At 40.1% G+C, this 14,498-nt stretch overlaps 1 protein-coding gene across 3 annotated transcripts in view; it reads right to left on the reverse strand.

The window, feature by feature from the left end:
* The window catches only part of grin2aa (glutamate receptor, ionotropic, N-methyl D-aspartate 2A, a), a 213,167-nt gene that overhangs the window by 62,691 nt on the left and 135,978 nt on the right, over positions 1 to 14,498 (reverse strand). For all 3 annotated transcript variants that reach the window (XM_061712466.1, XM_061712467.1, XM_061712465.1), the window contains 2 exons: positions 14,180 to 14,346; positions 7,482 to 7,910 (listed from right to left, as the gene is read on the reverse strand). In XM_061712466.1, the coding sequence (XP_061568450.1) occupies positions 7,482 to 7,910; positions 14,180 to 14,346 (596 nt within the window). The remainder of the gene's footprint in view (positions 1 to 7,481; positions 7,911 to 14,179; positions 14,347 to 14,498) is intronic.

Below are 14,498 nucleotides of genomic sequence, written 5' to 3' on the forward strand. Positions count from 1 at the left end.
AATTGGTGTGACTGCGAGAGACAAAGGGGGAAGTCTGAACAAAGATGGAAGCTGCTGTTTATGCTGATTCAGATTTTTATAAGGGGACTCAAGGGTCGGTCATGATTAGGAAACACAGTCAGCCTCAGGTCGTATGTGTTATTTCATGAAGGATGACATTGCAATGGAAAGAAGACGCTTACATGGCATCGCCCCTGTCCATCTTCTCATGTGTGGGTTTCTATGTAACTTTCAGCCGTTTGAGTTTGGACCTCACACAAATGCAAACAGTCACCTTTTTCCAGCAGGATTTATTGTGTTAAAAAAAGGAAAATATGAATCCTTCTCACACTTGTTGAATTTAACGTTAATGGGTTTTTACCTTTAGGACATCTTTCACAAATAAATGAAACATTCATAACCTTCTTTGCTTTGGTTGGCATCACTGCTTATTAAACTCTGTTCATACAGCTTGATCTTTTATTCAGTATTTCCCTGTTGTCCGCTGTGGGAGAATGCAAAGTAAAAGAAAGATGGTGGTACAGTTGCAGTGTCTGTGAGGCGTAGATAACATCTACAATCACATGCTATTCCTGTTGAATATAAGCCAGTTTAGAAGATTCATTGCCTTGAAACAGTCATCCTGTCCTTTTTCCAATTTTTAGCGCAATGTTTCTCAGCCACAACATCCAAATTCCTTTCTTCTTGTCTTTTTACATAAAAATAATTTAAACCACTTGTTTGAGGCTCCAATGGCTCCAAACACTGTCCGTTCATTCAGCGTTTTTTTGACATTTGCTTTTACACATTTTTCTTGAGGTCCCACAGCCTCTCAGTTCAGTTGAGGTCTTGAGTTTGACTCCAAAGACTTTATTATTTTTCAATTTTTCCACAAGTCTGATGTTGATTTTCCAGTGTGCTGACTGTTGTCAGCGGCGGCGTTTAGATTAATGTTTTTATATGTGCCTCTAGAATACTCTGACATACAGAGGAGTCCATGGGCGATTCAATCACTGGAAGGTGCCAAAATCCTGTAACTGCAAAACAAGCCCACAAATCATCAGCCCTCTAACGCCGTGCCTGACAGTGGGTGTGAGGTGTTTCTGCTGAAATGCTTTATTTGGTTTTCGGCAAATGTGGTCCCACTTTTGCAAATCTCAGTCATGCTTTTATGATCGTTTTAGACAGAAAAGGCTTTCTCCTGGCAACGCTTTCAACAAGACTGCGCTTCTACAGTCTTCTTTTAATTATGCTGTCATGGTTTTTAAAATTACGCATGTTCAGTGAGGCCTGTGGGGTCTGAGATGTAGCTTTTTTATCTATTTTTCTTATTTCTCTAAGCATTGTACAGTCTGACCTTGGAGTAAATCTGCTGGGGCATTTACTCCGGGGAAGACTATCTTGAAAGCTTTCCACTTGGACATAATCTTCCTCACTGCAGAAGTTTAAACTCAACATTTTCTGATAATGTGTTTTATAACCTTTTCCACATTGCTCCTGATGTCTTTTCCTCATGGTGTTATGTTAAAACACACCATAATGCTCTAGACACAACTCTTAACCTGTTACTGTCAGTCAGGTCTGATGATTCGTAACCACTAGCCTTTTTATTGTTTTACTATAACTCTGGTTAGGGAATAAGCAGTCACCCATAATCCGAAAAATTGGGGGATTGAACAAAAAATGTGAAAACAAAAACAAAAACTACGCTGTACGCTGACTTTTTTTCAAGCAGTACGTTCTGAAGATGTTTCATGTTTGTTCTCGTTATCATCACTCAGTGTTAATTTAACTCCTTTTTTGCTCCTGAGACCTACACATAAAACAAACACACAAACACGCAAACAAAAAATGTTTAGGACAGAAAAGCTGTGAGCACTTTGTCATGTTGTTATTCCGTCTCACAACACTTAAAAGGCACTCTGGCATGGAGGAAATCAGGTGATGACGTGTCCTCGTGTCCCATTCTTTCTGAAAATACATCTTAAGTAAAACAACAGTGGATTTTAATATAAGGTGAGATAAGATTGTACAAATAAACTTGAAATTTAAGTAGTTTGCACGAAATATATGTTGTTTTTCACATTTTGGCAGAAGATGGCAGCCATCTCTGAAGACGACGTGTTGTCACTTGTTCTCAGACCTGTTCTGTTCCGTGTGGGTTTCAGTGGATGTGAAGCGGATGCTGCTGATTATCTTGATTGCTAGTACGGATGGAAGTGATCAGAGAACATGAAAAAAGAATTGCCAGAAAATGATCCTCTAAAATCCTACGTAGTAACGGGCTACTTAGTGTTGCCCACATGCTTTTGTCCTTTTGATTGGTTTGAACTAAATAAATAATAGCACCGTGAAAAAATCTAAATGCTGTTATTTAATGGAGGCTGTATTTGCCTAATAGAAAGATTAGGATAATTTCTATATCATTACACAGAAAAGAAGAAACATCAAATTAAAAAAGGATACCAACTTTTGTACTTTTTGTATGTCAGAGTCTGAAATTACCAGTCTGATCGAACTCCAACCACAAGCCTTTTCCACACTCGTGCACACACTGATAAATAAGTGCTTAAGTCCTTTAAGGTGTACTGTTCACCAGCACAAGGTGAGCAGCACCCTGTAAATCTGCCAGGACAGATCATGCGCTGAAGGGCGAGGGCACTTTTCTTGTTTTGATAACGCACATGCACATATACGAGTTTGCACGTGCATATATTTTACCCCGACCTGTCACTTGGTGTGATTGCTGTGCTGGGCGGCACTTTTAGTTGGTCATTTGTCTCCTGTTTGTATTTAATTTTATTTTTTTTCTATCACTCTGCAAAACATATTCATCTTGGATGTGCCACAGTGGATTTATCATCACAGCTGTCACAAGCCAAGTGAGTGAGGTAAAACTTCACTTCCCAGGAATGTACCTGTCATTCCAGTTCTCTAATTCTCATCAACATGAGTTTTGCTCAGTTGTGACATGTTTCATGCTTGTTTAAGGCTGGAGGCAGCTCACGCTGTAAATCAAAATCTTTTTAAAGCACAAATTGAGTCTGAGATGTGTTTCAGGAAAGAAACAGCAAATCTAAAAGTCAGTGCTGGACAAATCTTTATGAGATGTTGCTATTATTTACTTGTGCACATTGGGAAATAAAGACAAGAGAAAGAAAAGAGCACTGCCCATCGGCCCACCTCTTTTGATGTGAGCGTGTCTGCTGACCATGTTCTCCTATCTCCCCTGACAGCCACTAATGGTATAACAACTCACACTGGCCCATGTCCCAGACCTAGCATTGACCAATCATGTTTCTCATTTCCTGGCCCTCAAGTCCTATTGGCTGAACCTTCTCACCCACAACACAGCCATCTGTGGGCACTCATCACTTGGATAACAACCTAAGGCAGTCAGCCTGCTGAGGATGGAGTCAGCTGGCTCTGGTTATTTGGTCATTCCCGTTGGTGCATCTGTGTTTCCTGACAAAACAGAGATCTGTTGGTGTGGAATTGGCACTTGAAAACCCACTGGAGTTATTTTGACAGTAGAATCACTCTCTGTGGAGAGAGGGAGAGAGACAGAAAGACAGAGAGAGAGAGAGAGAGAGAGAGAGAGAGAAAAACGACTATGGTCTGGAAAACTTTTCAGCCACGTCAGTGACAACTACATTTTTGTGTGCACCTGATTTAAAAAACATGAGATTATTCCAGTGTCTAAAATGTATAAGAGCTCCACGCAAGGTTAAAAGGACAATTAATATTTTTTTAAATACTGTATTTTGCGGACCATTAAGCGCACGGCATTATAAGGTGCAATATCAATGAACGGATCTATTTTCATACATAAGGCGCACCGGGTTTAAGACGCATGATAAAACATATATAAAGCGAAACAAAACAGTCTGGTAAGTCGAACTTTATTCAACTCGTTCACAAATAATACTGGTCAGTTCTAACAAATACAGAAAAATACACTCAATTTTTTAAATAATTCGTCTTCCACAAATCCACAAATAAAAAGTGGCGTAAATAAGCGCCGTACTACGTCCTGTTCTCTGATTGGTTCATCGTTACCAGCTATAGCGGACACCGGAGGTTAGAGTGAGGTTGGAACAATGTTGTATTCCAATATTTGATTATAATAGATTATGATATAGATTTGAAAATTGGGTTTACTCTGAAAACAAAACGTTGTCTTGACGTCTAATTATAGTAAGGTAACACGGACTAGGTGTTGGATGGTGGTTACTTGCCAGCACTACATAATTAGTTATCTACCGTTGTCTGACATTGCAACCTGTATCCAACCAAGGGCTGATTCTAATGTGTCAGCTGAATGGTTCAACAAATCAAGCGGAGCGGTTTCGTCGCTACTAAAGTCAAACTAAAACTGCACTATTTTTGAGCGCAGCGTACCACATAAAATTGGTTTGAGGTCAGTAAGCACAACAAAATTCATACATAAGACGCCCCGGATTATAGGGTGCACAGCCAATTTTTGGGAAAATTTAAGGACTTTAAATGTGCCTTTTAGTGCAGAAAATACGGTACAGTTACTTTAAAGGAGCTTGAGGCAGGATTGAGGCAGGATTTATGAAAAAAATTTGTAAGCGTTTTAAGTTTTCTAGTAATAATGTCAGATGAAGCGTTCCAAACCAAAAAGAATGAGCCCTCTAGCGTATCTCTCCGTTGCCTTGAACAGGCTGTGTGCTGCAAAATGTGCTGCAATTGTGACCGGAATTTCCCGCGCTGTCCTGCGGATGTGACGTCAAATGACCTCGTTCTCCCGTGCCGGCTTCGCTGTTGGCTGCAGTACCCCCGACGGCCGTCGTGGTGAAGGGTGGCGCTATAGAGTCTCATTTCTTAAAAGGAGCCTCAAGCTCCTTTAACTAGACCCTCCAGAAAAACGCAGGCAAAAATCCTTGATTCTGCGGGCTAAAATCATTGATTATGCGATTAAATGTGCGGGTTTTTTATGTGCTTTTATGCAGTGAAATTGCGGAATATGCGGGAAGTCTTGGAATATGCGGAAAGTTGAAAAATATGCGAAATATGCAGGAAGTTGCGGATTCGGCGCTGAGCTCTTCCCTCTTCGCTACTGAGGGAATCCTTGTTAGTTTCTTTTCCCCCGCTTAGTTAAATCCAGCGGGTTGTCTCGTCTGATCTGAGGTCGTAGGCGAGGGAAAAAAAGGAGAGCGCGGGTGGAGAGGAGAGGGGCGGTGGCGGCCCGGAGGCCGGCCGCCTCTTTCCCCCCCAGCCCGCGGCTCAGTGCTCGGGTGATTGCCGGGTGCACCGGCGCGGTGAGGGGACGAGCCAGAGCTCCGTCACCCCACGCGTCCGCCGCCAAGATCCCCCAGTGGATGGGAGCGTGTGTCCGCCTCCGCCAGCCCTCGCAGGCGCAGTGGTGCGCGGTCAGCGCGGATCCTGAGTCCACCGGCACCCGCGTCCACCGCGCAAGCGGGGGGCTCGACGGAGACGGCACTCCCTTTTTCCTCTCACCCCCGCGGGTGAGAGCTGCTGTTTGGGGGGTGGCGGTTTCTGCGAGGGGTGCGGAGGTACCCGGGCGGGTCCCGCACGTCGCGACCGGGCGTCCCGACATGTCACTCACAACACTCCCCCCTTTTTCCAAACTTTATGCGAAAATGTGCGGCTATTGTGAAATCAAGCGAGCCCCGCATAATTCGCATATTCAGGGCGGACATATGCGATCATCGCGGGAAATATGCGCCCTTTTAGGAATAAATGTATCCCGGCGTAATCTGCGCCATTTGGCTGATTATGCAATGAATTATGCGATCGCGTAATTGCGTTTTTCTGGAGGGCCTATTTAACAAAGCAAATAACTAGGACAATTGCAGACAAGATAAATGAATAAATGAAATTGCCCAAATGCTTATTTATTCACCAAGAAAACTGCACCAGGTTAAGGGAAAGTTAAGGAACAAGGGAAGGTTAAGGTACATTTGATCTGTAATCCAGGTGTAATCTCTGTAAGCGTGTATGTGTTAAAGCAACCTCAGGTATTGGACAAATGATAAAATTAGGAATAAAAATAAAAACATTTTTTACAAATTAAAACCTAATGATAAACCACCCCAGCAAAGAGAATGAGAAAAATCCTAGGACAAGTTGTTATTCTTTACTTGTAAACCCCCCCCTTTTTTCCTTTTTTCCAGTATTGCACCAAAGACACAACCCACCAGACACACTCTTGAGGTGAGGATCTTTGTATGGCTGCAGAGCTTTAATTTGTTTAGAAGTAAAAGGCCAGATGGGGACCTGGTTTACATGCCCAACATGTATTCACGTTACCATACTTATTTCTGTCATTTATTTACCAAGAGTTAAATTTGATCTCATCTCAGGTTTGGCAACAACAGTGACTAATTTGGTCAACAAGTAAGATGAAATTTTAGTAGTGCAAGACTTTGTATCTGTGTTTCTTTTTATGTAAATATATAAAAACACATGTAACCTACTTCCAAAATGTCTGTGCAGTTGAAACATGATTGAGAAGCAATTCAAAGATATAAAAATCCATCAGGGAGACGGTAAGGTCATATGTTGACGCCATCAAAACTTTAATTCATGCACAACACAATGTTCTGGATCAACACTGAAATGATCAAAATCTTTGCAAGGAATTGAACTGGATAAAGATGACACAACTGCTGTCTATTTATATAATATGTCATTTATAATAGATTAAATTACATGTTGTTGTACTTTGGCAAAATTATGGGGAGATATGCTAAATTTTTGGACAATCTTTTTCTAGATTTAGCATTCTAACTTAGAGACATAAGGATCTTGGAGACAGACAACGCATCTTATTTTGTTTTTGTAAATGCATTCGGCAATCAAATTCTGTCATTCAGACGTACGAATATTCATTTCACACATCATTATGTCGAATAAAAACAATATTGGAATGTAAACACTCCTCGTGTGTGTTTCTTTCCCCTCTGCCAGATGGAAAGCCAGACAGAGCTGGCAAGACCTGCAACATCTCCCACTGGCTGCTGCGGGGAGAGCACATGATGAGAAGGAGAGTGAAGAAAAGGGAATGAGCGATGGAAGAAAAGATGAGCGGAAGAACAGAAGGACCCATCGAGGAGCTCTTCAATTTGGGAGAGCACTCATTTGTAGTGGCTTCCTGCTGCTACCCCCGTGTCAATTTCTTCCCTTGCCTCTTTTTTCCTCTGCAGAAATCATAAACTTCCACATCAAACCGCTTTATATTCCCTCTATATCTTTAACGCCAACAATCCTCTTTTGCCATAGCTGTTATTCTAAATCTCTTGGTCTTGTAGCCACTGGCGATTTCATTATGTAACATAGACCTCCGACATTCTCGTAGGATATGATGCATTCAAACACACAACCCCAACACGGACACTGGAACACATTTCTTTACAACTGTGATCTTGACATTGTTTAGCTCTTATCTCCTTGTACAGTAATACTTTATGTCACAAGAGACTAGAATGCAATTAAAAACCAACAGTTATGCTTACTTATGTAGTGCGCTGGGCGGCAGCTTTGTGGTTTTCTCCATCTGGCCATAACAGGACGTCTTGGCCTCGGGGATGTCGCCATACTCGTCCAACATGGCTGCCGCTGCAGACGTTATGATCCCAAGACCATCCCGGACTCGTGCTTCCAGCGGGTAGTCCCAGTCATCGTACGACACTGAAATCATTCCCGATGGAAACGTCTCTGGCGTTATTTCCGGGTTTCCGGTGGTGAGTGACGGCACAATCCAGATGTAACCAAACCCAGTCAGGCCCAGAGAGCGAGCCTCGTCCAGGATGTAGACGGCCTCGTCTTTGGAGCAGTAGAGCAAGACTACAGGAGACTGGACCTTCTTGAGCATGATCTGAGAACGACTGTCTTCTTCTACTGCATCCAGAGTGATGATATTCTGCAGGTCCCAGCCCACAAAACTAAAGCAGGAATAACAAGAACAGGAGAAAAACTGTCAACATCCAATTGGCGGACTATTAACAGTGCTCAGGTGCTGCAAAGGGCAGACATCATTACCCATTAGAATTAAAATGATTGGTAATGGTGGCAGGATTTTTAGGAGCTGCAAACTGATTTTGGTCAGTGGCAACACTGACAAAACACACACACAACATGATGTACTGCGTTCGAGTCCCGGGAGGTTATAACCTACACGGCAAAAATAATAAAAACAGCAAACACTCATGTAAATACCTTAGCATCATAGTAACTGGGGACAAAGGATGACAAAAAATAACACTGAGCACAATGAAATTCAGCTGCTGTTAACTTGTTAGATTTAATATTAGATTAGAGCAAAAATGAAGGAAATAAAAGAGGTTTCTGCATGTTGTTTAACATCCATATATACGAGATACATGAACAGATTTTGTAAAATATGAGATGACCTCTATCTATGTTAAAATAATTATCGAAAACACAATTTGCTTAAGCTTATAACAGAAAATTCGAGTGTCTTTAATGAACACAGAGAGTATTCAGTGCCCTGCTTAAGCTTCCTTTGGCAGCTGTAATTTCAAACACTATGAGTAGATCAGACCTACACAGGATGATTTTTTTTCCCACAGATTTGCTTCACTCAGACATCTTTGTAAGAGGTTTGGTGTGAACAGCTCTCTTGTGATCATTCCACGGCAAGGGGTTAAAGTCTGGGCTCTGACTGGACGACTCCAAAATTGCAATTTTCTTTTTCTGAGTCCATTCCAGTGTGGGTTTAGTCTGATGCTTGGGAATCATTGTCCTGCTCCATTGTCAGCCACCCTGACATAGTCTTATTTATTATTTGCACTGGATTAAAATTACCCCAGGACCTGCAGTGATTCTGAAATTACACCCCGACATTCGTTCAATGCATTTGCGCTGGATTAGTCTGTGTTTGGCCATAATTTACAGACATCGAGCCTTACATTTTTATTAAACACTTAACTTTTATTTAACATTAAATTTGAATATTGAGTTAAAAGCATCTAATTAGACACTAGAGTAAGATTTGATGCGCTACATGTCACATTTCGAGAAGTGACAAAATCGGAAAAGTCTTCATGTGCAGCTGATTAATTTCTATAAGTTTATCATCTAAAAATATCATCACACTATATGGGCTAGATATAGGTTGAAGTTGTAACATAATATCACCACTATGTACAGCAATTGCCACAATTACGTCGGGAAAGATGCAGAAAAGGCGACAAGGTATTTAAAAAAAATATTCCACCGTGCACATCACTGAATCATTGACATGTACATTTGGACAGGATAAAAATCATCTCATTTAAGCACTGGTGCAGCAAAGCAATAACTAATCATCATACTTTGTCATCCACAATCACAGTTTACCCACATCCTCTACTATAATGGATACATTTAGGATGTACCATTTTTTTTTATCTGTTCACAAGAAAAGTTTCCAAAGGGAATAGTTATCTGCTTCATTGGGAACAGTTGCTTTCTTCTGCCATGAACATTGTTAGGAGGTGGCTTCACTAAGTTTTCCCACAAGCACTGTCAATGTTTAAAGAGGGGGTGTGCATAAGACAATCTAATTGTTTATGTGTTATCAGCTTAAGGACATTGCATTTGTCTACTTTTGTGACTTATATAAGGATCTAATTTAATGTTATATCATACATTATAGTAAAAACTAGTAAACTGCAGTGGTGGAACACTTCTCTTGCCAAAGACAGATTATTTAACATAGAGAGACTAAGACAAGAGTATAGACTCCAATAATGGAAAGTTGGTGTTTATATTTTTATAGTTTTTCTTTCTCAGGTAAAACTCTGGTGCCAGTTAGCTTGGAAAAAAACAAACAAAAAAAAAGCAGAAAGTTACAAGTGCTCATTTATAAAGAAAATGTATTTGTCTTAAATACAACTAGCTGCCTGTTTTCAGGAGTAACAAATGCAGAAAAAAAATGTATTGGTAATTAAACAACACAATGTCATAAACCGGACTCTGTGGTGTCAGGTGTTAGCAGCTGCTAGCAAGAGCTAACAGAGTGAGATCACAAAGACAGATGCAGATACTCAAGTGAGTATTATAAAGTGTGACATGGTACGGAAACAAGGGATTTCTAGCCCCAATGTACAAATCTAACAATGGCCAAGGAGAGTACTATGAAAGTGATTTGGGACTTGGTGTCCTCTTCTTGCTGTCTGAAAGGGATGATGTTCTACATGTCCCAAATGCCAAAACTAAAAAGGCTACAATGACGACCATAGAGGTATTGTACACATACACACTTTTTTGTGCCTTAGGCTGTGGGGGGTCCAAGTGAGTATAAAGTCAGAAATTCACGCAAAAGAAAAGAAATAAGGTATAACACATTTCTGTCACTTGATTTTAAGTCAGAAATCATTCAGTTTGCTAACCAGGGTTCTGTGGCCCAGGTGATAGTATATATTATAGTATATATAGTATATATTTCCCTGTTGTATTACAAAAGAAATTACCAATTGTTTGGAGAGCTGTGTTTTAAACAGTACATGTATTTGTTCCAATTATTACTAGCTTATCTACTTTTAACCTTCTGTTTTTCTTCATACGAGGCTGAGCTATTTTGATCGAGAAGCCGACTGGAACACGCCCACCGCAGGTCAATCAAAGTTACTTTGCTCGCAGCGGCTTCAACGGAACCCCGCCAAAATATCTGCAGAGGTGCCGAGAGTCATTTACAGTGAGATACATCGTATAACATGATGTCTCGAGAGCGAAAACAAAAATGACAGCTTACTGTATGTCAGCTTTAGCCACTGCAGGGTTGATACAAATGGGTGGTTGCTTTGCTAAGCACAGTACGCTTGGCGATTACATGTGAGGAAGTGATAACAGCTAGCCATTGGCTTAGCAGACTGTCAATCAATCATATAAGGAATACAGTTATGGCTTTATATAAACTCTCCTGGCATGGTACAAAAAATATAGTTATCATCATGGATGTGAAATCAAACGATTGAGACCATAATGGTTTTTGGTACCACACTGTAAATATATTTCATTCTGCTCTTAAGTTGGACATTTTAACATGGCAGCTAATGGAGACTGACTTGCATTTGGAGCCAACCTCTAGCGGCCATTCAAGGAACAAATTTTAGTTGCACACCTGGACGTCTCAACCTGGAAGTCTCAACCTGCTCAGGCAGTCTGGAATGCTAACCAATGCTACATAAGCTACATAACCACAAATTCAACTGTTTGAACTTGTTGTATTACTAGGGGTGTAACAATATATCGTGCCACGAAATTTTGCGATACAAAAATGTCACAATACGTGTCGTGGAGGTGGCAAAATGTATCGCGATATTGGATTATTAATATTAATCCATTGTGTTGACTAGTAACGCGTATCCGACCGCGACCGGACCGCGCGGACCAAAATCTTACTCCGCTCAGAAGAAACTAGTCCCGTTTTGTGGTCCCGTTTTGAGCTCTGAACCTTTACTTATGTAAGTCTGGTGTAGAGTTAAGCCTTACCTTATTAAATTAAACCTTTTTGGGGTCGTGAGTAGGATAAACACAGGGACAACTTCTGCTAAGTTCCAGTGTACTTCAAAGTCCGCTCAACAGCGTAGGATTTTAGAACATCAACACAGCACCTAGTGCTGTATCACTCCGCCCAATCTAAAACATACTAATCACTACAGATAAACTGACTAGTGTAATTATAGTCCCTGATTTACAGAATATAAAGAATATATTTATAAAATAATGAACCCTGAATTAACAAAATAACCTTCTTAACAAAAATAAATCTCCTCTTACACTTATAAGGTGAGCATGAATCAATCTTTTTTATGATGTAAAATTGCATGTATTTATTTACTTTTATTTATTTATTTAATTTTAGTTGTTAAATTTCTGGAAAAGAAAAAAGTCAAATCATACATGAGAGAAACTATTCAGTTTGTGGCAAAATATTTGTACTGAACTGAAGATGCATAATCCAAACCTGACATTTACTTTTAGTTCAGTTTTTGGAAAATGGTTGGCCTGGCTTTCTCTTTAAAACTTAAACAGTTATAAAGCATTACAAACTGTAACAATAGGGCAAACGCACAGCATTATTTTGTATTTTGTGTCTTTCAAATAAAAGACAATTTCCTCATGACTATTACTATCGTATCGTATCGTTATCGTGACCTCAATATCGTGTATCGTACCGTATCGTGAGATTAGTTTATCGTTACACCCCTATGTATTACGATTGTTCAGATATTTTAAAGTCAGTCCTAACACTATAAATTGGCATGGCTTCCTTTCAGACAGGTGGTGGCTGCTGCAATTTAAAGCAATTCTATAAATGCTGGAATAAGTTTAATGAAGTACAAATTTAGCCACTTTCCTCTACAACTATTTATTTTGGATGGCAGCTATTTGGTATGGCAGCCAAGTCTTGGTACAGGCGATGGTTAACACTCATCTCAACTACCTTAACTCTCTCCTTGCTGGTCTACCAGCATATGAATCCTGTACAGATGATCCAATTCAATTGTATTCATATAGCGTTTATTAAAATACAAGTTGTCTCCAGGTGCTTTCCAAATACCCAGAGAGATCTAGAACGCAGCAGTACATCTGGTTTATAATGATCCCAAAAAGGCTTACATCAGGCCGCTACTCACTGAGCTCCACTAGCTACCAGGGTCACGTTTAAATCACCAATGTTCTCTTGTACAGTGTTTTCTGGTTCCGCTCCCATCAAACACTCCATCTTAAAGACTTATACTCCCAATTGATTACTGAGTTTCTTACAGGAACGTTACCTTGGATTGCCATTCCTACAAACAAGGCCAGTCCAGGTTGTTCTTGCAGGCAGTTCTTCAGTGGTTTAATGAACTACCTGAAAGAGGCATCCCTTTCCATCGTCAAAACTCTATTAAAAAGACACCTTCCCCAAATTCAAATTCTCTCCTAACATGCTAACATATCTATCACTTTATTGCTTTGAACTTTGTTTTTTTTTTGCAGTTATCAGTTCACCTTTCTGCCTACACTGTTTTGCTTTATCCCTTACCTTCTGATGGCTTGTACACGTACTGCAAGGTCTCCTTTCATACTGTAGCTTTAGTGTATTCCTCAGTTTGAAAGTTGCATTAGATAAAAGCACAGGCTAAATGTGCAAATATAAACATAAATTTGATCTTATTGAAAATTGGCAGGTGTGATTGTGATGATCAGAGGGAGGCGCAGCATCAAAATCAAAAGTGATTCCTTTTTTTTATTATTATCTGATTAAGTTTTGACACTGTTTTGATACTATTATCATTCTCTTAGTAGCCTCACTTGTACTATCTTTCAAATCAGTTTCAAAGAGGTGTTAGCATGGTTTATAGTCTGTAGGCTACGTATGTTACAAGTGGAGAATTTTCATGAGTGCTGGCCAACACTACATAAGTGATGTTTCAGTTTAAAACTGTTGTTGTTGTGCACAGCATTCTTCTTTGGCTGCTTCACTTGATTTCCCTCAATATTTAAATGTATATTGATGGTAGGATACACACAAAATTGACTTAATTGTTTTACAATTGACTGACAACCTTTCACCTTGTAAAAGTAAAGGGTATCCTACCACTTTCACTATGATAACAAGATGGTGACCACTGAGGAACGTTCATCATGTCTCTCCACTAAGGGTCAAAGAGATCTGCTGGAGTCTATTCCAGCTCCCTTGACGCGAACGTTAGGGGTACACCCTAGATAGCTGTAATTTTAACCCGAAACCCTCTAGCACTGAGTCAACAGTGCCAACAACCAATCCCCCGAGCTGCCACCTTGACGTGTCCAGTGTTCCAAACGTAATTTTCTGAGTGTGATGAGTGCATCATTAAATTCAATTCAAATAATTAGCACCAGTTCACAACAGAAGTAATCTCAATGTACTTTACGCAAAGACAAAACAAATTCCATGCAGTCCACTGCAGTCTAATTACAATTTAATCTAATTAATTTAATCAAATTCATTGTAATTCAGCTGTAACCCAATTAGGGCTTTCCACTTGTGCCCTTAAAATTGTAAAGGTAAGGACACGATTCCACCAATTTGAATACCGACATACTGTAGGTTGTTATTCAATATGAATAATTTGTGAGTGACGGCATGGTGTTACATCATCTTTTGGGCATATTTAATCAAGTTCACTAATAATCTCACATATGCAGTGATAAGCAAATAATAAGGAACTAATCACACCTGTTGTCCACTGTAGTTTTCAGGATGTTGATGAACTCCTGGTAGCCGGGGAACTTGGACGTAACAATGGAGAAGATGTGCCAGTCATACTCCTCCATGATGTTCAACATCAGCAGAGCCTCCTGCTGGATGGAGGCTCCAAACTGGAAGAAGGTTGACTTCACATCCTGAGAAGAGAGAATTGTTGAAAAACCATTTAGTCAAATATTCATTTGGGGTTTTTGTTCTACTTTCCATATTACTCAGAACATTTAAGGTTTGGCACAAGAGCATAAACTCTCTTTGTCATTCACTCATCCATACTCATGAACACGCAAGC

Source organism: Cololabis saira, chromosome 21, assembly GCF_033807715.1.
Source record: "Cololabis saira isolate AMF1-May2022 chromosome 21, fColSai1.1, whole genome shotgun sequence".
Lineage (NCBI taxonomy): Eukaryota > Metazoa > Chordata > Actinopteri > Beloniformes > Belonidae > Cololabis > Cololabis saira.